The following is a 24,189-nucleotide window of genomic DNA, read 5'->3' on the forward strand; positions in this document are numbered from 1 at the left end:
AATGTACATGCCTATAGAGAGATGGATGATGGGTGGATGTGAGCAATAGGAAAATACAATCAACCAGCACTGAACACTAGATGGCGAGCTGCTCTTTTTTTTTAATCGCTGAAGACCCACAATCTGTTACACGGTGCATCAAATTTGTATTGTTCTTTTCCATTTCCAGTATAAATCCAACATCAATCCCTCTCAGTTCCATTGAAACAAAACTTAAGGTTACAGCTTTAACTTTTACAGCTTACAGCAATGAGGCTGCAGACTTTTTCCTTCTCTTTCCTTCCATCTCATTACAGAAACCTTCACTTTAACAATTAGGCACATTTTTAATCCATTTATTGCGTAGTCCACTGTGTCTACTGGCCAAGTTCCTGTAATTGAATGGTTACCATAGAAACAATTAACGATGGAAAAATTAATCAGCATCATCTGGCCAATCAAAATCCAGAATTTCACTACATTGATCCATTTTGAGTGATTAAGTTATGTTAGGAGTGTGTGTGTGTGTGTGTGATCTTGAATGATGCTGGTGTGGCAAGTAAAATCCACATGAACCTTGTACACATTTGTCAGATGTTGAGTAACTGGTGTGTGTGTGTGTGTGTGTCTGAAACAGCTCTGTGAAATTCCAGACTGCTGTGAGAGGCAGCAGAAGAAAGGAGCTGAAGGTGGCATCGCGCCCACTTGAGGGAGAAGCCAAGGATAAACTCTCAGAGGAAATAAAAAATATTTAAAAATAGACACAAAATCAGACTTTAGATGCCGGACCATCTCCTCCATGCTTCTTCACAAATTTCTGTGATTAAAGTGTCAGTCATTTTGCAATCTTAGTATTTCAAATTAAACAAAAATAAATGATTAGCATGTGATAGTAAACATAATATATTCATATTTAATATACAATACAAATTAATAATTATTAAATGATCATATTTATGAGGGAAAAAGAAACATTGTTATTTAATTGTAAGGGTAATAAAATATTAATATTCCATAGCAAACAATAATATTTATTCCTGGATAAATTCAACTATCTTATCAGAATTCATGAAGCCTTCAAGCTTCACAAAAGCCACAAAGCAGCTCCAAACATTCCTGCTCCTCCTTAAAGTTTTAGCTGGGTTTGGGGAAAACAAAAATAGTATCCCGTCCATCCATTTTCTCTACCCGCTTTATTCCTAATTAGGGTCACAGGGGTCTGCTGGAACCTATCCCAGCACACATTGGGTGAAAAGGCAGGGGTACACCCTGGACAGGTCACCAGTCCATAACAGGACCACACAACCACACACACACTCCTATGGGCAATTTAGAATTACCAATCAACCTAATGTACATGTTTTTGGACTGTGGGAGGAAACTGGAGTACCCGGAGTAAACCCACGCAGACACAGGGAGAACATACAAACTCCACACAGAAAGCCCCTGTCTGTTCGAACCCGGGATTTGGACCCAGGACCTTCTTGCTGTGAGGCAACAGTGCTAAGCACTAAGCACAAACATTTCTCCTTTAAGAAAACTGGAAGAAAATTTCTGGAGAAGGTATTTTATTAGAAAACATGTTTTGTTTCATTTTGTTTTGTTAATGCACAGTGAATTAGCATTAACTTTAAGTTTTCTATAGTGTCAAAACATTTTGATAAATTTTTGAGAGAAGAAAATATTTAAAAAGGAGACATTTTTAATGGGAATGTTTTTTGTTAGAAATCTATTATTTGCATTTAAAAAAAATTTAAAGTTCAGTCTGATTTTGTGGATGGAACAATATTGAAACAAGGAGAAAGACAAGCAAATGAATAAAAAGAAACCCTGTTAAGCTGTTAGCAGAGTGAGGCAAATATTTATCCAGGACGTTGAAGAGAATGTTGGGATGTTATTTGTAGTGGGCAGGAGGGATTCCAAAAAAAAGGAATAGGGTGCGTAAAGGGGAAAATGTTTTATCTGGTGTGTTATTGAAACGAATACACTTTTTTTGTATTTCAAATAGTTTAAAGTAGTCAAATGAAATTGTTCAACCAGGAACTTTGGAGCTAATTTTGTGTATAAGCATTTCTGAATTCATTACACATTTAACATAAATTCCTTTTCGCTGAAGCCATTAAAGCCACTGCCAAGGTCTCCAATTGGTTCTTTCCACAGCAGTCCCACATATCTTCATGATGAGACTACAACCTGTCAATCAGACTGGTCTGAAGAGCAAAACCAGTCAGGAGTAGCATGTGTATCTCGACAGAGATATTGATTAGATCAACCAAATCTTATTTAATAAAAATTTTTTTTTTTTAAATTAAATTAAATACTGCTATTGTCATGGCTGTCCACTTACAGTAGGACAAACTATATGGCACAAACAGTGCTAGTAGTTATTCAAAAGTAACTGGAATCAAAAACAATAACAATTGTTATTCATTTTTTGTAAAAGTGCTGAAAAGAGAAGTTTTGAGTGTGAAAGGGATGGTTTCAATTCTGGCTTTATGAGCAGCAGGATACAGTGACTGTCAGGTTGTTTCCATCCCTAAAATATCAAAGATGATGGATCATAAGAACAAGGTCAAGCAGCAAACATTGAGGACAACAAAGCTACAGACCGGCAGAGGAGGAAAACTCCACTGAACAGATTGACCCTTCACTGACTGCCAACTAGTTCAAATGTCCCTCAACAATCAATGGATGGCATCAAGGCACCTAAAAAAAAAACAATGGCAAACAGCAGCCTGGGGTGAAGTGCATGGCAAGAACAGTTCAAATCAGGCCCCTAGGGGCAGAACTGAAGTTGTGCAAAGCTAGATTTAAAAAAAAAAAAAAAAAAGCCCTTCAAAGATTAAGAAGGAAAGATTCAGACTAAGGTTTTCAAAAGACCACAAAGACTGGAATCCAATTTGGAGTCTAATTATGAGCTTTGCTTATCACCTAGTTAGAGAGAAACCTGGAAAACCCTTCAAGCTACAGGTTCTTCCAACCACTGTAAATTTTGGTGGAGGATCTGTGATGACCTGGGGGTGCATCAGCAAAATAGGAATCAGGCAGATTTCTTTGTGAATGACAAATGAATTTGGTTGTCCTGGTAGAAATCTTACTTCTGCTCTAACAATATTCCCCAACTCTGAGGATTGTTTTTTACAGAAAGACCATGTTACATGCCACACAGCCAGGTCAATCAAGGTATGGACAGAGGACCAGGTCCTGGACCTGGTATTGGCCAGTCCAATCCCTAGACCTGAACTCCACTGAAAACTTCTTAAATGTGAGAAAGAAGAAGATGGACAGTTGCAAGCAAACATTAGAAAAATGTTTTCTGAAAAACAAAAATGAATATGAACTTCTTTTCTTAAAAAACACTGCATCTTTGTTATTTTGTCCAATTGTCATTTTCTGCAAATTAATTTTGTAAATGACTATATTTGTATTCGGAAAGTCTAAGAAATGTTATCAGTAGCTTATAGAATACCACAAAAATGTTAACTTTACTCAATCACAGACCTAGACATAGTAAATCCAGAGAAACCTATACTTTTGCAGTGGTCTCTTAAATCTCTTCCAGAGCTGTATATACCCCTTATAATAACACATACTGTATTTAATATAGAACATCATGAGGTCCTGAAGCTCCGCTGTGTGGTGGAACAAAGAGGCCGACACATACATCTTCTGTGAACAAAAACCCTAAATCTCTAACTCTTTAAACATTGAAACTGCACATATGGAGAGACATCATTTTGTCACCTTCTAGTCATCTCTCTCTCCATTTGCAGAGTGTGGAACTCCACACTGCCCATTTCCTGTATTCTTGAGACCAGGCTAGATTTTCTCTTATTCCCAGCAGTGTCTGCTCAGAGAGGGGAAATTCAAGATTTATGGGGGTAAGAGTAGTGTGTGTGTGCGTGTGTGTGTATATGTGTGTGTGTGTGTGTGTGTGTATGTGTGTGTGTGTGTCCTTTTAAAGCTGCCTTTGATTTTCAGCATGTGTCTACAGAGTTAGTAAATCTCAGTGCTGGAAATCTCAGACCTTTTCTCAGAAGAAAACCTAATCCAGTCTGCAAGATACAAGACAGGGGCAAAACGTCAGTTTCCAACAGAACAATATCTCTAAGCATACTGTTAAAGGTACACTAGAGTGGTTCAAAAGATCCTGAATGTGTTTAAATGTCCCAGTTCTCAAACCTGTTGAGAATCTGAGGCAAGACTTTAAACATTATTATTCGCCAAAGGTCTGCATCCACTTTGACAGAAAATAGGATCCAGAAAACAGGATCCAAACCTAGACACATATTTAAGAACACTTAAGGTTGTATTTTTGTTTCTGCATATTTGTTTAATTAGCCTTTTTGTTACAATAAAAACTTATTTTACACCTTCAGATGCTAGAAATATTCTGTAAAACAATGTGTAAATGCCAATTAATTCCATTTCATTTTCACTCCAAGATATTTTGGGGTGGTGTTCATGGGGGTGGATAAATAAAGGCACAGTATTTACACAGACATGTAAATGTTTGGAATGTTTTCACAAGTCTACCCTATCTAGTTTTAGAGTTGCTAAATCACAACAAAGCCTATCCCAGTTTCTTATTTTCAATGCAGTAGGATAGACTAATCTGCAAATAAATATCTATAATTATATAGATGCTTGTCATGTCAGTAGTTTTGATTAAAACTAAAAATAAAAAATACGATATACACATGGTGAACAAACATAATCGGTCACAAGAAAGACAGGAAGAACCAATAACAACACAGAAGTATTACAAGAAGGTGGCACTCAGTTTTTCATAGAATTGTTTCCAGATCTTTCAGTGATTTCGAGCTGGAATGATCTTCAGCTATGAAGTATAGCGATGGATCTTTCTCTAATTCCTCCTCCACTACTCGGGGTTCTACAGTGTTTTGTCCATTCTGATCATACAGTGTCCCCATGACGTCGGCCCTTCGCAGCTCGGATTGCTGAACTATGGGTAACGTGGTTTCTGCAGTCTCACTGGGTATGTATCCTGGCAAGTTAGCAACAGGCGATTGCCCTTTGACACCTAAGGCCATACTCCGAGTCAGGATTGGCCCCTGAGCACCAAGGCAGATGCTCTGGGTGGTGGTATGTGATGTCATGCCACCGTAGTAACAGCTCCCGCCCCCAGTGCTGCTGACTACACGTGCTTTTTGCTTGATGTCCAGAGCAAGGCTACGTCTTAGCCATGCCTTTTTCACTTCTGCCTGCACCTGTCATGAACACATACAGTTCCAACACTTTTTAAAAAATATACTCAAGTCCCAGCAGGCTACGGTCTACAAGCTAGCAACTAGAGAGAGAGGGATTCACAATTGCAGTGTTTACTCAATGGTAGTGAGAAAGCCATAGATTTATTTAATTGTTTAAAGTCAGAAACCAAACCAACTTAAGTAGCAAGCAATATCTTTCATGAACATTCTGATCAATAGGTCTAAAGTGACACTGACTTAATTTAATGGACTTGTTAACCAGGAGATCTGCAAAAAATATATATATAGTTTGGAATATGGAATATAGTTCACATGGTCTAGTATTTCCTAGTATTTTCTACTGGCACATTATTATTTTGCAAATTTTATTTTGTAATTTGTAGAAAGAAGTAAAATTATCTGCCAACAGAATAAAAAATTTGAAGGTCAAAAACAATAAAATATACATAGGAGAGTGTTAATAACTGTAATAATAACTGTAATTTAAAAAAAAAAATCCTAAATGTATGTCTACACAAATATGGTTGTGTCATTTACTTGATGAAAATCTGATATGGGAAGTGTTTTTGCATTTTATATCTGAATAAGCATGGTTATATGAATGAGAATAAATATGGTACAGTACTGAACATTTTAAGAACTGAAGTCAGCCTTTCCGTCCAAAACAACAAAACAAAAAATAGCTGACTTGAAGCAAATATTTCAGTATGTAAAAGGCTGCAAAAAAAAAAACAAAAAAACAAAGTCTTGCTTGCACTTAAATTTTCGTTGTTATTTTTAATTAGAATAAAAAAAAAATCTGTAGTACCTCTCCATTACAGAAACAGTAGATGAAGGCCACAAAAAAGCCCTAAAAAAAAAAGGAAAAGAAAAGCATCATATCAAACATTTTTGAAGCCTGAATACAAAATCAATACATTTGCTTACATGCAGAAACTGATTCACACATGAGCGCATATTTGAATTTGCATTAATGTCCATATGTACTGAAACCCGATTATTGGATTTATCCACTACGTTTGACCTTAACTCAAGGTGTAAAAATCATTTATTCATTCATTTATTCAAAACAAATCATTTGTTTTGCATATTGAAGCAAAAAATAAAAATAAACACAGCTTTTTTGGAGAGTGCATTGTGAAGAATGTGGGGTCAGGTTTTTACCTGTAATGAATTGAAGAATATCTCGTAGTGCATCTGGATCTGCCAAAGCAGCCCAGTAACCTCCGTATAAGGAAGACCCATAAACACCATGTAGTGTACCCCGAAGAGCGGCATCAGCACAAGCGTCGACTTCAGCAGTTTCCTGTAGAACGGCATAATAACGTTGCGTACTTTCACCTTGTACTGTAGTGTGTAGTATTTCTTACTTACCTTGTTTACCCTTTCACATGATTCATTTTTGCTTCCCTTCAACTTGTTTACTAGTTTGCATGGATACTGTAGGTAATGTTTTCTTAACCTGTGTCTGAATATCCCTACTAGCCTACTAGATGAGAAAGGATGTAGATGAAAAGCAGAATGTCAAATAAGCAGTATGTCCGAAATCTCTGTATTCATGAAACAGCAGGTGAGAAGTTCCTGGGTGATCTGCTGCTTTCACTTTTCAGATTTTGCAGTACGAAAACAATGTACGCTGTGCAATCCCATAAAGTAATGGGACTGGAACAGAAGAGTTGAGCCTAAGTGCCATAGGTGTTAAACATTATTCCTTGAGGTTAACCTGTACTTATTTAACAACACCTGAGTAAATTGTTAACTTGTTAAAGGTTTAAACAAGAAGTAGGTATTAAATTGAATGCAGTAGGTGCTGACACATACTTTTGCATTGTGTATTATTTTGTGTAGGTCCTTTTATTTTTCCTTTATTGTCACTTGTTTATTGTTTTGCATTAGTAATTTGATCTTGGTTACTTTGACCTTGTGTACTGCTTTGCAGACATTTTTCTCACTTTCACTGTTTACTGTTTTCTGTTCATAAATTGTCTTGTTTATTATTTATTATTAGTTGTTGGTATTTTTAGTATTCATTTCTCACTTGGTTTAACGATTGTAGGCTAGTTAGTGGATTTTTTTTAACACATTAAACATTTAAAAGACCATATATAGAACATCAAATAATGTTGAAAATAATGTAAGCAATAATTTGATAGCTACAGTGATAACAAGCTAATTACGTTTGTTGACGAAGCTAAATTTACATTAAATTTCCGTCTTTTTTTTTTTTTTTTTTCAGAAAGTCTTCAGAAATTATGATGTCACTTCCAGTAAGGCAACATAGTGGACATCTATGCTCCCTGGTGTTTGCAGTGCGTTGTGGGATTTTTTAGGGAGCAAATGTTCCAGTGTACTGGATTTTGTGACTAAGAGAGAGACAAACCAGAAAATGACCGACTCCCTAAGCAGTGCCCTGACTAGTGAACTAGGGAGCAGATTGAAATGCACCACTCTTGGTCCATTAACCACATGTGAACTGGATGGGAAATTTATTTTTAAAGAGCATCTTTAAAGACTACATCAAACTGTCTGCATTGTGGTAATTCATGTTCAGTGTATGTTTATAGAAGGACCATGTTTGACCTGTACTGCTGCCTCGGATCCAGTTTCCCTGTGTTAGTCTCCCACAGCTTCGAAGCCAAAACCCTGATGATGTTGAGGAAAAGAAAGAAGTTGACCTAGAGAGTAAGAGATTAAATAAAATATAGTAAGAATTATGATATTGAATTGGGACAGCTTCTAAAACCAAGCAGAATGTTAACTGAATAAGCAGCAGCGGTTTGCTTACCGCAATGGCTGCGAGGATTGGAACTTGAAAAATCCATTTCACATTTCCTGCACTGATATCCCAACATCTGAAAGACCAACACTGATGTCAATTTATGCAATCTCTATAAAAAAAATTAACTCTATTCCACATCATGACCTAGAATTTTGATTACAATTGCTACTTTTCTTATATAAGGGTGTGTCCTCAACACAGTGCCCTCACTGAAAACATTAATATATTAATGAATACACATTGAGCTGCATATCCAGAGCTTATGAGCTGTTACTATATAGACAATTTCTTCGTCTCTGGAACTTGGAACTTACTGTGTATCAGCCAGTGAAGCTCGAACACTGACCCAAATTGAGACAAACACAGCGGGAACACCTGCAGCAAAGACAAAGCAAAAAAACCGATTACCTTCTGCTCGGTGCATGATGAATATTTATGACCAAAATATAACCAGCCATTTTCATGTCTGGATATGTTTATGCATGTTTTACGAACTCAAGCATTTTAAGTAAATGCGAAATTCATGTGAATGACAACAGTAACTTTAAGAACTGTAAAGAAATGCAAGATTTTCCCCTGTATTGTAGATCTTAGCACATAAAACCAATTTAAAAAAAAAAAAAAAAACAAGTGGGTGGCTCACCCCAACCGATGATGGTCAGAGCCCACAGGTAATTTTTATCAGACAAGAAAGCCATGAAGATGAGACTATGCAGGTACAGGCCCTCCACAAGGATCCAGTAGTGATTGGTAGCCAGGAAATAATGGAAAAAGGTCACAGCCACTTTACAGCCCACCTGACCCCCAGCCATACAAGCCAAAAAAAAAATTAGTTAAAAAAAAATTAGAGAATCTTTAGAATAGAGAAAAACAAATTAGCAAATGCTATAAGATTTTTGTGGCGACAACACAAATTCGTACATATTTTGCAAAGATGTCTACTTTAGCAAATGTATCTATGTAAAAGTAATTTTTAATACTGTTTCATTTTTCTGCCATCTTTTTGCAAGGCTAAATTGTGTTACTTTTAGCATTTTGAAGCGGCAACTCCTGTATTCTCTAGTATTTTACATATGTGAAATGTAATGCAAAACATTTAGTGTTTTGCATGAATACTTTTGTTACTGCTTAATTGCATATAGATCAGTTTTTTATAACTTTATATGCCTTTGGGTCAGTTACTTACTGTTATTTATAGTGTGTTTGTGTGTGTGTGTGTGTGTGTGTGTGTGTACCATCTGAGCCTGGTTTCCCACTTCTCCATACTCTGCTTCAGTGTCATCCTCTGAGTAGAGCACAGCATCCTTCACGAAGATGCTGACTGCTCGGCATATGAAGGAGGTGAACAGGTGGGTGTGGATGTAGTTACGGGTGCAGTGTAAACGTCTACAACAAAAATGTGTTTCATAAGTGCACATCTTGCTGGTGCTCCAGTATGTTCTGTAGAATGAGCTGCTGCTTACGGCCGTAAGGTAAACATAATCCTGAATTTTCACCCACAGGGGAAATACTGTATACGTCTTGGTGAAATGTAACCAACTTATTACTTTTTATTCCACCTCAAATATGATTTTGCCTGGATATTTTTGTTATATTTTATTTAAATAAATATTGCTTAAATATTGGCTTATTTATATAAATGGGAAATTCAATTGAACCTTTGCATTGTTTATCATCTTTCGTTACTTCACCTGTTTGGTGTGAGTCATTTGTGTTTTTTACCTTCTGTTCTGTTTCTTGTGTCAGTTTTGTGACATCAGTTTTGTTTATGTTGTTTACTATGTCTAATGTGGAATTTTTGCTATTTTGCCTAATTTATTGTTTGGTGTTAATATAATTTCATCCGCATTTCTTATTAGAAGTCTGTCATTCTTGTTATTTCAGCTTTTTTTATCATTTGATGTGGGTCATTTTTGCTATTTCAGCCTTGGTTTATCTTTCTAAAGGGTTGGTTTATCATCAGACATGGTCATTTTTGTTATTTCCACCTCATATCTCATTTGATGTTGGTCATTCTTGTTATTTCTGCCTTGTATATCATTTTTCTTATGTCATTCTTATTATTTTAACCTAATTTAGAATTTGAAAGCCATTCTTGTTTTTTTCAGACTCATTTCTCATATGACAGTCATTCTGCTTTGTTTATCGTTTGGCATGGGTCAGTTTTTACTAATTTTCCTTCATTATTTAGCTATGAGAAACTACGTTTACGTTAGCGTTGCTTGTTGTTTGATGTTTTTTAACTTTCGGCTCATTTATGCTGTTTATTGTTGACTGTATGTAATTTCTGTTTATGTGTCGTAGCACTGTCTCATCTCACCTAGTTACATGCCAGTTTTGCACACTGTTCTCTTAATGTTAAATAGCTAGAACCTTCCATGAAGCTAAAAAAAGAAAAGAAAAAAGTTGTCGTCTCAAAGCCTTTAATTTCTCTCACATTTTGCAGCTGTATTTTCTGGCTTTATGCTAAGGCTTCGCATGATGATAGATTCAAATGGCACTTAGTGAGTGCATTTCCTCCTGTTTTTTCGTGAGATGAAATGTGGTAAAAGAGAAAACTTGTCAAGTGAGGGAAAAATCCTTATGTGCTAAACTTACTTGAAGTAGCAGAGGATGAAGACGGCCACCAGTAACGAGGTTAGAGAGATGGAGTAACCTGTAGTGTACATCACGTGAAGCCGCCTGAACACCTCCTGACGATGAACAATACAATACAAATACAAAATACAATTTCAGACAATGTTAAATCATATTAAGACTGTTAACTTTTTTTGCATGACTTTTAATTGATTTGTTTGTAGAAGGGAGCTTAGAATTGTTGTTTTGTGTTTTGAATTTTCAACTCAAATGATATTCTTCAAGATAGACAGTATGTAACATTCTGGGCATTGTTATATCCATATTAAACCACAACTGTTGAGTTCTGTATTCTGATTTTAATGAACGTTATATAACAGCAGCTCTGACAATAGTGAAGCTGTTTCCAATGTAAACAACTTATTTACGAAGACTCATAGAGTGGATGCTCTACTTAAACTTTGCATACGATCAACTCCAGATTTATAAGCTTACTTACAATCCAGATTTACAAGATATGCATTCAATTTCTCTCATATGTAGAGAGTTTTAGTTAATAATTAATTACACAAAAATCATTTCCTTCATAAACTTACATTTAAGTCATTTTACCAAAACTGGCAATAATTCTAGAGCTGTATATACACTATATAGCCAAAAGTTTTGGGACAGCCCTCCAAATTATTGAATTCAGGTGTTCCAATCACTTCCATGGCCACAGGTGTATAAAATCAAGCATCTAGGCATGCAGACTGCTTCTACAAACATTTGTGAAAGAATGGGTCGAATTCAAGCGTGGTACCGTGATATGTTGCCATCTGTGCAATAAATCCATTCATGAAATTTCCTCACTACTAAATATGTTGTTTTTCAGGGGATGGGCTTGGCCCCTTCCAGTGAAAGGAACTCTTAATGCTTCAGCATATGAAGACATTTCATGCTCCCAACTTTGTGGGAATGGTTTGGGGATGACCCCTTCCTGTTCCAACATGACTGCACACCAGTGCACAAAGCAAGGTACATAAAGACTTGGATGAGCGAGATTGGTGTGGAGGAACTTCACAGAATCCTGACCTCAACCTGACAGAACACCTTTGGGATGAATTAGAGAGGAGACTGCGAGCCAGGCCTTCTTGTCCAACATCAGTGCCTGACCTCACAAATGTGGGAATGGTCAAAAAGTCACATAAGCACATTTCTAAACCTTGTGGAAAGCCTTCCCAAAAGAGTTGAAGCTGCTATAGCCAAAGGGGGGGGGGCAACATAGTGTAGTTTTGTGTATTGTCTGGACCTCAGAAATAACCTAAATAGCACACACACACACAAATATATATAAACACAGACCTCCTCTTGCCTGCCATGGTTAGACTGCAGCTTTGTTGTGCACTCAGTGTAATCAGCCCAGGTGCGGTTGATGGTGGGAACCTGCTCCCAGTTTCCCAGAGCATCACAGTTACGATATGCATGACCTGAACAAATCATCGTTTTTGTTTAAAAAATGACTTTAAATAATAAATAAATAATTTTAATAATAAATCATTTTAAATAAATAAACAATCTGAAATGTGACATAGTTTCGAATATAAAATTGTGTTGTTTTCACCTGCCAAGCAGATAATTTAACAAATGCAGTAAGGATCAAAACAGTCAGTCTGACTAAAACCCTTCCTAGCTACTTGTGCTTTACACTTTTTTGAAGGAAAAAGCAAGACAAGCTGCATATAGAGTAGGTAAAGAATTTAGTGGCAGAAATGTTATGATAGTGGACAGAACTTTTAACATATATTGTGGAATAATGCCTCATATCCCAACTGAAAAAAAGGCTGGAATAATGGACTTAATTACAGATAAAGAAAAAAACAGCTGGAGAGTTAGTGGAGCTTAACAAATTAAATGTTTGTCTAAAATGAAGAACAAGAAGAAAACGAAAAAAAAAAGGATAAAAATCTTATTCAAGCCATGAAACTTAATAAAATTGAGAACTAAATACACAAAAATTTTAAATGGTTAGTAGAGGATGATGGATTCAATAATAAATTCTAAAATGTACATTTACAAATAATTTTACAACTACAATTTCAACTAATGCTAAAGTAATAACTATTTAGAGCAAAAATTGGGCTGCCATAGACATTCTGACCGGACAAAGAAGAACAAGAACAAAGACTGTGTACGCACCTTCATTGCTTGGCCCCCTAATAATAATTAATTTGCTTAGTACTAAAGTTTTCACTGTAGGTTATGATATCTCTAACTTACAGTTCAATTACTCAGCAAGAAATCTTAACAAGCCCCAAAATTTACTATTTTTACTCTTACTATGGATTATTGTTGTTATTATTAAACCTATGATGCTACCACCACCACATCACCCCAGATACTTAGCTAGTAATAACTTTACACATCAATGCACAATATTTATTTGGACGTCGTAGCAATACAGTCATGTCAGCGTTACTGAGTGTTTTCTGATTTGTAAGATATACAGACCTCTGTGGTCGAAATCATAAACATATTCGGGGCAAGGCACAGCTACAAGCTGATTGCGCTTCCCTTTCGGCCAGCAGGTGATTCCATCCCACTGTGGCATGCAGTGACCTTCTGGAGAAGAAAGAACTCAGATAAGTTAAGAATATGATTGCTTTTATGTATTCTTTGTACTTTAATACATAAGAATTTTTTAGATACATCTAGCACATCCTGAAATGTTATATTCCTTTTATAACATATTAAGCTACCAAGATTACACTCTTTTTTGAAATGAAAAATATGACATTTAATATTTTTTTGTCTATTTTTAGTTACATTTATTGCTGGGTCCATGGAGATTAAAAAAACTGCAGCTCTGACAGTAATTGAGATGCAAAGCACAGGTTTATATTAATGCTCTCCTTCTAATACGTTATCGTTTCAGCTTGTGTTATGGACAAAGTCCAAAGTATAAACTCGTCCATCCTAAAAATGTCAGAAAAGTTAAAGCTCTACCTCTAAATGTTGCAAAGTGGTGACACTGGAGACTTTTTCCATAAATTTTTAATAAACATCTCCTCCCAGAAAACATTTACATGTTTCTGAAATGCAGTGTATGTGATGCGTCAGCCGACCAAGTTCCTCTAAATGAATTATTAGTTAAAAATTAACATGAATAGAAACCAGTGATTTGCAATTGCACTACTGTCAGAGCTGCTGTGACAGAAAATGAATCAGCACCAGTCAGAATCCAGAATTTAGCAGCACTCAAGTAATGAAACCGCACAACAACAACAACAACAACAACAGCGCCAGAGCGATTACATCAGCAGCTCTCAGTGGGAATAATGCGATGAGACTGAATGCACATTCATATTGCAGAAAATCAAAACAGAAATAAATCAGATCAGATGTAAGCGACCGAACCTGAGACTCTTTATCGTTTCATTTACTCGATTTATGGATGTTGCTGTGTACAGGAAATTGGATCAGAGGAGCTTTAGAAAAAGACAGGTGCTAAGTCAGTGCGTTTACGATGCCTAAATTAATTTCACTGATGAATGAAAGCACCATGGAGCAAAAGGAAAGTGCTTTTTTTTTAGACTAAGCTCTTATGACAGCTCCGGGAAATGAATAGGAATAAACTGTGGAATGTTGAAGGGTCTGTATTTTACTTGCGTTTTATTAAACTGTGGGTTTGACCCGTTATTTTATTTTTTTCCTGAATATTATGAGTGCACACCATTCACACCTAAAATTTAGTTGTCAACTAAATTTGACAACTTCTTGTCATTTGGCATTTAATTGTCCATGCTGGTTTTGGATTTGAACACATTTCTTGCCGATATATACAATAGCATTTGCAATGATATAGAGAACATATAATTGTTACAGATCTCATCCAATCAGTATTTTCTGAACCTACTTGAAGTCAATGTTGTCTAGGTATTATTTTTTTTAATAGACGTATACTAATAAAAGTAAAATCCAGACCATCAATTTGTGTATTTGTACTAATTAAACTAATCATTAGTATAATTAATGCCTTTTGTGTATGTAAGTGTGTGTATCATAATGTGGAAGGATTCTGAATGAAGGGTTGAGAGCTTCTGTAACTGTCTCACTTCTAGTATTTAAACTCTCTGGCTGTCATGGTGGGTGGGATGACTGGAATTATACTAAGTGTGTGTGTGTGTGTGTGTGTACTCTCATCTCTACAGCCGTAAAAATTGGAATTCTGCTCATAGTTTGTGGCCTAAATTTGCGACAAATAATGTTTTACTGAATTTCATCTACAACATACCTCGTACTGTGCTCAGCTGGGTTCGGATGCTTCTCTCACACCTTGTCCTTGCACGAATCAGAAGGAAGATTTGCTCATCGCGCGTAATGACGTCGTCAGAGTCGATCTGTTAAAGGAGTTCATAAAAAGTCAGAATGAGTTACTCACCCGGCATCTCATTAAGTCCTTGCTTCTAGATACATTTTCACCAAACTCTTAAACTATTAAGTTTAATGCAGAAATGTAAATGCTTTTTTGATTTTAATTTAAAACATTTAAAGCATGATAAAAGTATATCTGATGCACACATAATAATGATTTCATAGCTGAAATTTAATATTTAATTCAAAATGTTTGAGGTATAATCAACTGTTAGAGTGTGGGAAATAAAAAATAAAATAAAATGCAAATTAACACAATTTGCTAATTTTGAAGAGGCTAAATAATGAGAGTGAAGATATATTGTTGAATTAAACTAAATTTGCAGTGATTGATGTGATCATTAGAACCTGTGCTTAAAGCTTTATTTCTTCTCCTTTTTTTTTTTTTTTTTTTTTTTTTTGATGAACCACATTTTTACCCATAGTAAGGGATATTACGTGTGTACAACCACATATCTATACCCTAGGGAAACAAAACATGGTTAAAGGCAACAAGTGAGTTCCTGGAGACTGTGATCAAATAAAAAAATAGAAACATTTATTTCAAATATTCCTTAGGGATGTTATCGTTTAAGTTATCCTTGAGACTTAAATAGAATTGCACGTTGTTTATTTTTGTAAATCATTTTTTAAATGAAGGGTGCCAATATTTCTGCCAGACACTGAACTCACTTGTCAGCATTTCATCATCAGTGGCTTTCAGTCTGTCTGGAAGAAACTTTGGCCTGATCGGTTGCCTCTAGCTGTTGTGAAATACTTTCACCATACTGCGATATGTGGCAGTCCTGCTTTAACCTTTTTGTGTCGTCTCACTCTCTCAATCCCTCTTTCCATGTCTCTCTTTCCTTTGGCTCTAATCTATCTTCCTCACTTCTTTGTGCTGGAAAAGGTGGAGTGTTGAACACAAGGGGCTTTGTGCCTGAAATACATTTCACAACCGCTGAGCAAAAGTAGCAGAGGCAAGCTGTGTGTGTGTGTGCGTGTGTGTGTGTACAGTCTCATGCAAAAATATTGGAACAGATCCTAATTATGAGGCCCCACAACAAATGACTTCATCACAGGAAACAAGTTTAAAGTTTTAGACTGGCCGAGTGTCTCACCAGACCTTAACTCAGTTGAGCAGCATTTCACAACCTGAAGAACAGACTGAAAGGAGAAATCCCCCAAAACCAGTAACTGAAAAAAATGTGATACAAGCCTGGAAAAGCATTACAAATGAAGACTACATCAATTTGGAATTGTCAGTGACTTTGTCATTTGGAATTGTAAGCCGTAACTGCAAGCAAGAAACACAGAACCAAATATTGTTCCGATAATTTTGCTGACCTAAACATTGGGAGGCCTATAGTCTCAACCCAAATGTCTTCACTGTATAGGAAAAAACAACAGAATTGATCATGACATTCCAGAAGAGACCATATGTGTGTATAAGACATAAAAGTAAAAGAAACCAGAGGGCAAGACAAATATTTAGAATTTACAGTAAACTCTAGCACAAGAGCACTTGTTCAGTTTTATCTGAATCAGTGTGGTTTCTAAAAATCATGGACGTATCTCAGCAGTTCAACATCCATGTTTGTCCCTGCACCAACTCATGTGTTTCAGCTCCCCAGATCATTATCCATCCTAAATCATTCTGCCTTCATTTACAATGTTTAGCCTAGACAGTATCATCTGTGATTCATTCAAATGGATGGAAATGGATGTCTGTGTTTGTTTTATTGCTTAACAAATAAAATTAGCAATTGCAATGTACATAAATTATTCTGAATGACATTTCTCCCATGTTGACCACTATAAAGTTTTTTTATATAAATAAAATACAATAAAATAAAGAAACAGATGTGGATCTTATTGAAACACATAACTCATAAGGCTAAGTTAAATAAATATTTGTTTGTAATTAGGTTTATTTCTAAAATTGTAAACGTCTCCTAAAGACTAAATGTCTACCAATATATTTGAAATAGACCAGATTAAACATTTACTAAAGGGCAGGTTAAACTAGATTAAATGTACCAAAAGACATATTAAATGTCTACTAAACACCAGACTATATGTCTAAAAAGGCCAGAAAAATGTGGACTAAAGGAAAGATGAAAAGTTTATTAAAGGACAGACTAAACATTTACTAAAGATGTTAAAAAGGCCAGATTAAATGTTTTCTAAAGGCCAAACAAAAGATCTAATTATGGTCAGAGCAAGTGTCTAATGAAGGCCAGACTAAACGTCTACTGAACTACAGACTAAATATTTAGAGAAGGTCAGACTAATGGTCTAATAAAGGTCAGATTAAACATCTACTAAACGACAGACTAAATGTCTAATAAATGGAAGCCCTTTTAGCTGTCATGTTGTACAACACAGCACATGCCCTCACAATGTGGCAGACTTTTTCACTTGATACATCCAGACACCATCATCACCCATTAAGCAGGGTAGTGGTGCACTCCATAATTAAACACATGAGAGAGTGAATATTATCACGCCCCTTGTCTGCACTTTGTGGGTTAAGAAATGGATTTAGGAGCCATTGTATTACAGTGTAGTCACAGTCCCCTGCAGAATTTAAGGCTGCTACGATATGATGATTAAAACACACAAACAAGGACTTAAATTTTGCAGATATAACACTCAAAAAAACTATCTGAACACGTAATCATCATGGTTGGAGTATAACATCAAGTCAACTCAATTTCTGGGAAATCAATCTGTCCAGTTACTGGAGAGGTGCACTAGAGAGGCAGGAGCAAGACAACCCCCTAAAAGAGAATGGTTTTGCTAGTGATGGCCACAGACAATCGCTCTCTGATTTGTCTCTAGTTTGTTTTTTGTTTGGTTCCTTGTCACTACTTGTAGCATGAGGCAGTACCTGCAATGTAATCAGTTGCACCGGTAGTCCATCTATTCCAGGATGGCACATCCATACTTGCCATCACAAGGAGGTTTAGAGTGTTTCCTAGCTTCAAGGGCATTAAGGAGATACCAGGAGACAGGCCATTACACGAGGAGAGGACATGGCTGTAAAAGGGCAACAACCGAGCAGCAGGACTGGTATCTGCTCCTTTGTGCAATGAGGAACAGCAGCACTACCAGAGCCCTACAAAATTACCTCCAGCAAGCTACTGGTGTCTATTTCTTTGATCAAACCTCTCTCTAATGGAGAGGTTTTTCAACCCTGGGTCGGGACCCTTGGGTGGGTCATGAGTGGGTGGACCACCAATATGATCGATGCTGAGCAAAGCAAGCATTTCATTGCTACTGCCTTTTACAACTATCTATATGTGTGAAACTGGATTCCCAGTTTTAACCAAAATGAAGATGAAAGAACAAAACAAGTTCTCTCAAAACCCTTCTCACTTAAGTAAATTATGTATGCCCACACATATACTATATATATACTGATTGTATGTATCTTCTTTCTTCTTTTGTAAAGCTGCTCAGTGTTCATTGTAAAAGGCGCTATACAAAATAAATTGCATTGAATTGAATTGAATTGTATGTAAAATTTTAAAATGTGGTTGTATATTTGTGGGTCACATCATTTTAAGAGGGAAAAAAGGGCCCTGCTTAAATAAGTTTGAAAACCACTGCTCTAATGGGACCTGTGCTCATAGCACCCTGCAGTTGAGTTGCCATTTTCCAGAGAACCCTAGTATCAGCAGGTCCACCATTGGTGCCCTGTTCTCTTCATGGATAAAAACAAGTTCACACTGAGCATGTGTGACAGACATGAAAGAGGCCAGAAGATGCTGTGGGGAGCTTTATACCGCCTGCGAACATCCAGTATGACTGGTTTGGCAGTGGGTCAATGATGGTCTGGGGAAGAATATCTTTGGAGGGACACACAGACCTCAGTGTGCTACCCAAGAGTACCAAGATGCACCAAAGACTGCCCAGGAGCTCACTGACGCCATTATCTAGGTCTGGGAGGAGATCCCTCAAGAGACAACCTGCAATCACAGCAGGAGCGTACCCAGACATTGTTGGGAGAGCGGGGGCCATACACACTTCTGACTACTGACTGATAGAGTTGCTGTAATGAAATTCATACAAGTTAGATCAGCCTGTAATTGTAGTTTTTTACTTTGATTTTCGATGTGATTTTGAATCCAGACCTCAGTGCGTTGATGATTTTGGTTTCCTTTGACTACTGTCATATCATTTTGTTCTAATCAAATTACACAATGAATATTGTAAAGATTTTCAACTTGAATATTTAATTCCTCCAATGATCCAATGTGTGAAGTGTTCCCTTATCATGAAAACAACCACCTCAAACAATTTCAAGTCTATTACCTACATTGCTATGTCTCAGAATGGAAAGGACTCATGTTTTGAACCAGGCCATTGAACAGTCACATTGACTAAAGTCACTGTAGCATCACAAATGACATGTTTCAAGCAAAGCATGAAATTGCTTTCGATTGACAAAGGCAGCTTCGTTCTGGCCACTACAGCAACATGAGTACAATCAATTGCACTGATTGCAAATGGCAATTCCTCCAAGACCAATAACGAGTAACTAATTTGTTCAGGGAGAAGAATCAACATTGACATCAACATTACCATAATTTTCCAAGCACTTAGATTCTAGACAAGCTCCTATTCTGTCTCAGTTTCACATCCCTGTTAAAAGCAATTAAGAATGAACTCCAGTGATGAATGAACCTACCGATCACCTTCAGTGGCAGAGTAACAACTATAAAAATGTCAATATTACCCTAAGTTAATTATCTGTTCTCAGTTATATCAATTCAACCCTCCATCACCTTAATTTCATTAGACTCTGTCACAAACAATTTCCCCTAGAAAAACAAGAAATCAAGAATTGTACAAAAAGCTTAATCAAAGCTCAAGGAATTTCAGAAGCAAACACAGACAAATCCAAACCAGCACAATAACCCTGGGTTAGAAATTGAATAAGGACAATTTTACTATCTGACCTGCTGTTTCTAAGTACAGCAATAAAACATCACCACTGCTTCACCAATACAGTAATCTTAACAACTCTGGGATCTTGGTATAAATTATTTAAAATGAAATTTTAACACATCCCATGTCTACTACAGACCACACTAAACACTTACTAAAGGACAAACTAAAAAGGACACATTAAATGTCTGCTAAAGTCCAGACTAAACATCTATTATTGACCAGACTAAATGTTTAATGAAAACCAAACTAAACTTCTACTGATAGACAGACTAGAAGTCTACTAACGCACGCACTAGACATTTACTAATGGACAGAATTGAATTGAATTGAATTGAATTGAATTGAATTGAATTGAATTGAATTGAAATAAAGGACAAAATGCTTCCAATGTACAGACTAAACTTACATACAGATTAAATTTCTGCTGTAACAGACAGACTAAATATGTTCTTATGTACAGACAAAATATGTTCTAATGCACAGACTAAACATTTCTCAATATACAGACTCAACATCAACAAAGGTCAGACAAAACATCTCCTAATGTACAGACTAAAGGACAGACTAAATGGTTGAATGAATGCAGAGGTATTAAAGACTTAATAAACGGTGTAACAAAATCAATAACATCTATTGTTCATCTAATTTACACTTTATTACTGAAGAGCTGTTTGAGTCATGAGGTTATGATGAAAGTTGGAGTAATTGACTTTCCACGTTCTCCAGTCCAGAGTGATTTTCTGCTCCACTGAACAGAAATGATACTCACATGCATGCTGGCAGCAAGAAAAAAAGGAGATCAGGCCCCCTCGCTAACATGCACACTAACATGTAAATGTAAAAATGGCTTTCATGCTGGATTTGTATCAATCTATCCCACACCAGACCAACACCAAACCAGGAAGACAAATGCCATGGCAGAATAAAATAACAGATAGAAAAGCACGTATTGATATACACAAATCAGCCATAACATTATGACCACCTGCCTAATATTGTGTTGGTCCCCCTTTTGCTGCTAAAACAACCCTGACCCAATGAGGCATGGACTCCACTAGATCCCTGAAGGTGTGCTGTGGTATCTTGCACCGAGATGTTAGCAGTAGATCCTTTACCTCCTGTAAGTTGTGAGGTGGGGCCTCCATGGATCAAACTTGTTTGTCCAGCACATCCCACAGATGCTCCATTGGATTGAGATCTGGAGAATTTGGAGGAAAAGTCAACATCTCAAACTCGTTATTGTACTCATGAAACCATTCCTGAACCGTTTTTGCTTTGTGGCTGCTGAAAGAAGCCACAGCCATCAGGGAATACTGTTTCTGTGTCTACAACAATGCTTAGGTAGGTGGAACGTGTCACCGTAACATCCACATGTATGCCAGGACCCAAGGTTTCCCAGCAGAACATTGCCCAAAGCATGACACTGCCTCTACTGGCATGGATCCTTCCCATAGTGCATCCTGGTGCCATGTTTTCCCCAGGTAAGCAACACACACGCACTCAGGTGATTTAAAAGAAAACGTGATTTATCAGACCAGGCTAGTTCTGATGCTCACGTGCCCATTGTTGGCACTTTCAGCAGTGCACAGGGGTCAGCATGGGCACCCTGACTGGTCTGCAGCTATGCAGTCCCATACGCAACAAACTGTGATGCTTGAAGTATGAACTGAATATTAACTTCTTCAGCAATTTGAGCAACAGTAGCTCATCTGTTGGATCGGAACAAACGGGCCAGCCTTTGCTCCCCACATGCTGGCTTGCCCATTTATCCTGCTTCTAACACATCAACTTTGACGACAAAATGTTCACTTGCTGTCTAATATATCCCACCCACTAACAGGTGCCATGATGAGGAGACAATCAGCGTTAGTCACTTCACCGGTCAGTGGTCATAATGTTATGCTTAACCGGTATAATTTATTTATTGCATCCTGAGGTTACTTCAGTATCTGGAATTTTTCTATTAATCCAACTGAGGAGCACATATTAAATTTGTGTAAGCACTTTTCCACCATTTCAAGAATAAAAAATAACTATTTTATATATAAAAGGTTTAGAACATTAATCACTACAAGAAACATTTGAATAGCTATTATCTTTTTAAAAAAAAAAACAAAAAAAAAAACAATGCAAGGTTTAAGGTTTATAAGTAGCCCAAGAGCAGCTCAAATCACTGCAATATTGAGATGTTAATTCATTTTACAAAAAGTGTACCTCCATACAAGCATATTGACCTTTACTCATGCACACCTTCAGTGGCCTTCTTTGGCAGATTCATGTACACTGTGTTTTAATAGGAGCATAGATGACATCTGTCTGATATTCAAGTACATGGCAGTGTTACGTACTTCTTTACAGCTGTGGTTCCTCGCGTTTAAAAAACTAAAGCTGCCACTGGAACAGAAGACACCGATTTTTGACGCAACAAACTTTCTTAAAGTGTGTGTGTGCGTGTGTGTGTGTGTGTGTGTGTGTGTGTGTGAGCTGACGGAGCATCAGCATTAAATCATTAACTTGTGATATGTTTAAGAATCAGTCTTTTTCTCTCTCTCTCTCTCTCTTTTTCTATCTCTGTTTCTCTTTCCTTCATTCTCTCTCTTTCTCTGTCTCTTTGCATTCTCCCTCTTGTTTTTTGTTTTTTTTACAATAATTCACAACAAAAATATCACACTTCAACTTGGACCTGATATTCATATGCCATGAAAACCTAAACCATGTTCTTTGCAAAAAGCCTCACGTTACAGTTTCAATTCACAAATGTATAAATAAATTTGGATTTCGGACAACTGTGTGTTTTCATTCTTTACACGTAGTCACACATGAAATGCATGTGGCATATGGCTGCTACACAGGAGCAAGCTGAAGGTCAGTTACTCACCAGCGCCTTTGCCACAGTTAACACGCTGAAGAGCACAAATGCTGTAAAAAGCTCCATCAGCTCCAAGCTTCACAGTTCTTCAGCCTTGACTAGTTCTCCATCTGAAGCTCATTTCCTTGTGGAGGATGGTGAGGTGTACTCCAGGTACTCAGATGTCCATCATGAAGCCATGGCCAGATCTTTGAGGCGTCCACGTGCAGAACGGACCGAATCTCACGGATGGTTCTGCTCAAGTCTCGAGTTCTCTGTTGTGCTCTCACAATACAGAGGAATGACGGTCATGTCACTACTGGTCTCCTGCTTCACAGCTCTGTGTGTGTGTGTGTGTGAGAGAGAGAGACAGAGAGAGAGAGAGATAGAGAGACAGAGAGAGAGAGAGAGAGAGATGGACCTTCTGCCCCCTGTTAACCCCTTACTGACTGGGAAAGAAAGCACTCTCTCATTCTCTCTCTTTTTTTCTCTCTCCTTATATCTTATATCTTATATGCCGCTGTTACTGTCTCGCTCTTTCTTTCTCTTTCTGTTTGTCTCTCTCTTCCTATATGTCTGTCTTTCTCTGTAATTCTTGTTTTTCTACTACTCTCTTCCACTGTCTTTCTGTCTCTCTCTTTTTCTCTCTTGTTCTTTATCTTTTTCCCTGTCTCTTTTTCTATCTCTCCTTATCTCTGTCTCTGCTAATGTCTCTCTCATTCTATCTCTCTTTTTGTGTCTCTGTCGTTCTGTCTCTGCCTTTCTATCTTTACCTTTTTCTGTCTCTTTTTCTATAGCTCCCTTATGTCTCTGTCTGCTAATGTGTTTCTTTTTTCTATCTTTCTTTCTTTCTGTGTTTGTGTTTCTCTCTTTCTCTCTCTGTTTTTCTCTATTTTTATCTCTCACTTTTCATTTCTGTCTTTCTTATTCTGTCTTATTCTCTGCTTTTTTCTGTGTCTTTGTTTCATTCTTTCTTTCTTTCTTTCTTTCTTTCTTTCTTTCTCTATCTTAACCACTGGACAAAAATGATCATGTTTATATTTACTATTTGTTTGTTTGTTTTGATTTTTAAATAAATAAATAAATGGGTCCAAAAACAAAATCCCTTAGAGTTACCAGAACTTAAAAATCTGGCATAAATGTTAAGTTACCCCAACTATTTACACACAACTTTATTAGAAGGTATATGGAACATCATGACCTCCTGGTTGCCTCTTCCATGAGGTTATGCCTTGGCCATAAATCATATAGATGTATCTTTTAATAACAAAATGACCCCAAACACACTTCCATATCAACACAGTAGGACAGTTTTGTGCTATGACCTTCTCAGTATGAGGATTTGAACCTTATTGTGAATGTAAAAGAGCGTTAAAATAGTCTTCACAAGCATTTCTATCCTTTTTTATCCTATCTTTGCTTTT

General features: G+C 36.8%; 1 protein-coding gene across 4 annotated transcripts; it reads right to left on the reverse strand.

The window, feature by feature from the left end:
- Positions 1 to 1,694: 1,694 nt before the first annotated feature.
- On the reverse strand, positions 1,695 to 23,104 carry pth3r (parathyroid hormone 3 receptor). Of its 4 annotated transcripts, none has more exons than XM_058405658.1 (14): positions 22,796 to 23,104; positions 21,033 to 21,115; positions 14,840 to 14,945; positions 13,057 to 13,164; positions 11,911 to 12,035; positions 10,588 to 10,682; positions 9,225 to 9,375; positions 8,633 to 8,786; positions 8,304 to 8,364; positions 7,996 to 8,062; positions 7,791 to 7,885; positions 6,375 to 6,516; positions 6,019 to 6,060; positions 1,695 to 5,210 (listed from the first exon to the last, which is right to left on the reverse strand). In XM_058405658.1, exons 2-14 carry the CDS (start codon positions 21,060 to 21,062, stop codon positions 4,767 to 4,769), a joined length of 1,620 nt encoding a protein of 539 aa, XP_058261641.1. In that variant the 5' UTR covers positions 21,063 to 21,115; positions 22,796 to 23,104; the 3' UTR covers positions 1,695 to 4,766. The 4 variants fall into 4 exon arrangements, with proteins under 4 accessions (XP_058261641.1, XP_058261639.1, XP_058261638.1 ...); XM_058405656.1 differs by having other exon boundaries at positions 1,696 to 5,210; positions 13,057 to 13,167; XM_058405655.1 differs by lacking the exon at positions 21,033 to 21,115 and having other exon boundaries at positions 1,696 to 5,210.
- Positions 23,105 to 24,189: the final 1,085 nt, after the last annotated feature.

The sequence above is a fragment of the Hemibagrus wyckioides genome, linkage group LG13 (genome assembly GCF_019097595.1).
Source record: "Hemibagrus wyckioides isolate EC202008001 linkage group LG13, SWU_Hwy_1.0, whole genome shotgun sequence".
NCBI lineage: Eukaryota > Metazoa > Chordata > Actinopteri > Siluriformes > Bagridae > Hemibagrus > Hemibagrus wyckioides.

Bases quoted from the DNA above. Each gene is read 5' to 3' on its own strand.
- pth3r (XM_058405654.1), bottom strand. From the start codon at position 22,852: ATGGAGCTTTTTACAGCATTTGTGCTCTTCAGCGTGTTAACTGTGGCA. The intron at 12,036-13,056 runs GTCTGTATATCT...TGATTTGTTCAG, and splicing joins TTATGATTTCGACCACAGAG to GTCATGCATATCGTAACTGT. The intron at 9,376-10,587 runs GTAAGTTTAGCA...TTTTTGTTGTAG, and splicing joins TTCATCCTCTGCTACTTCAA to ACGTTTACACTGCACCCGTA.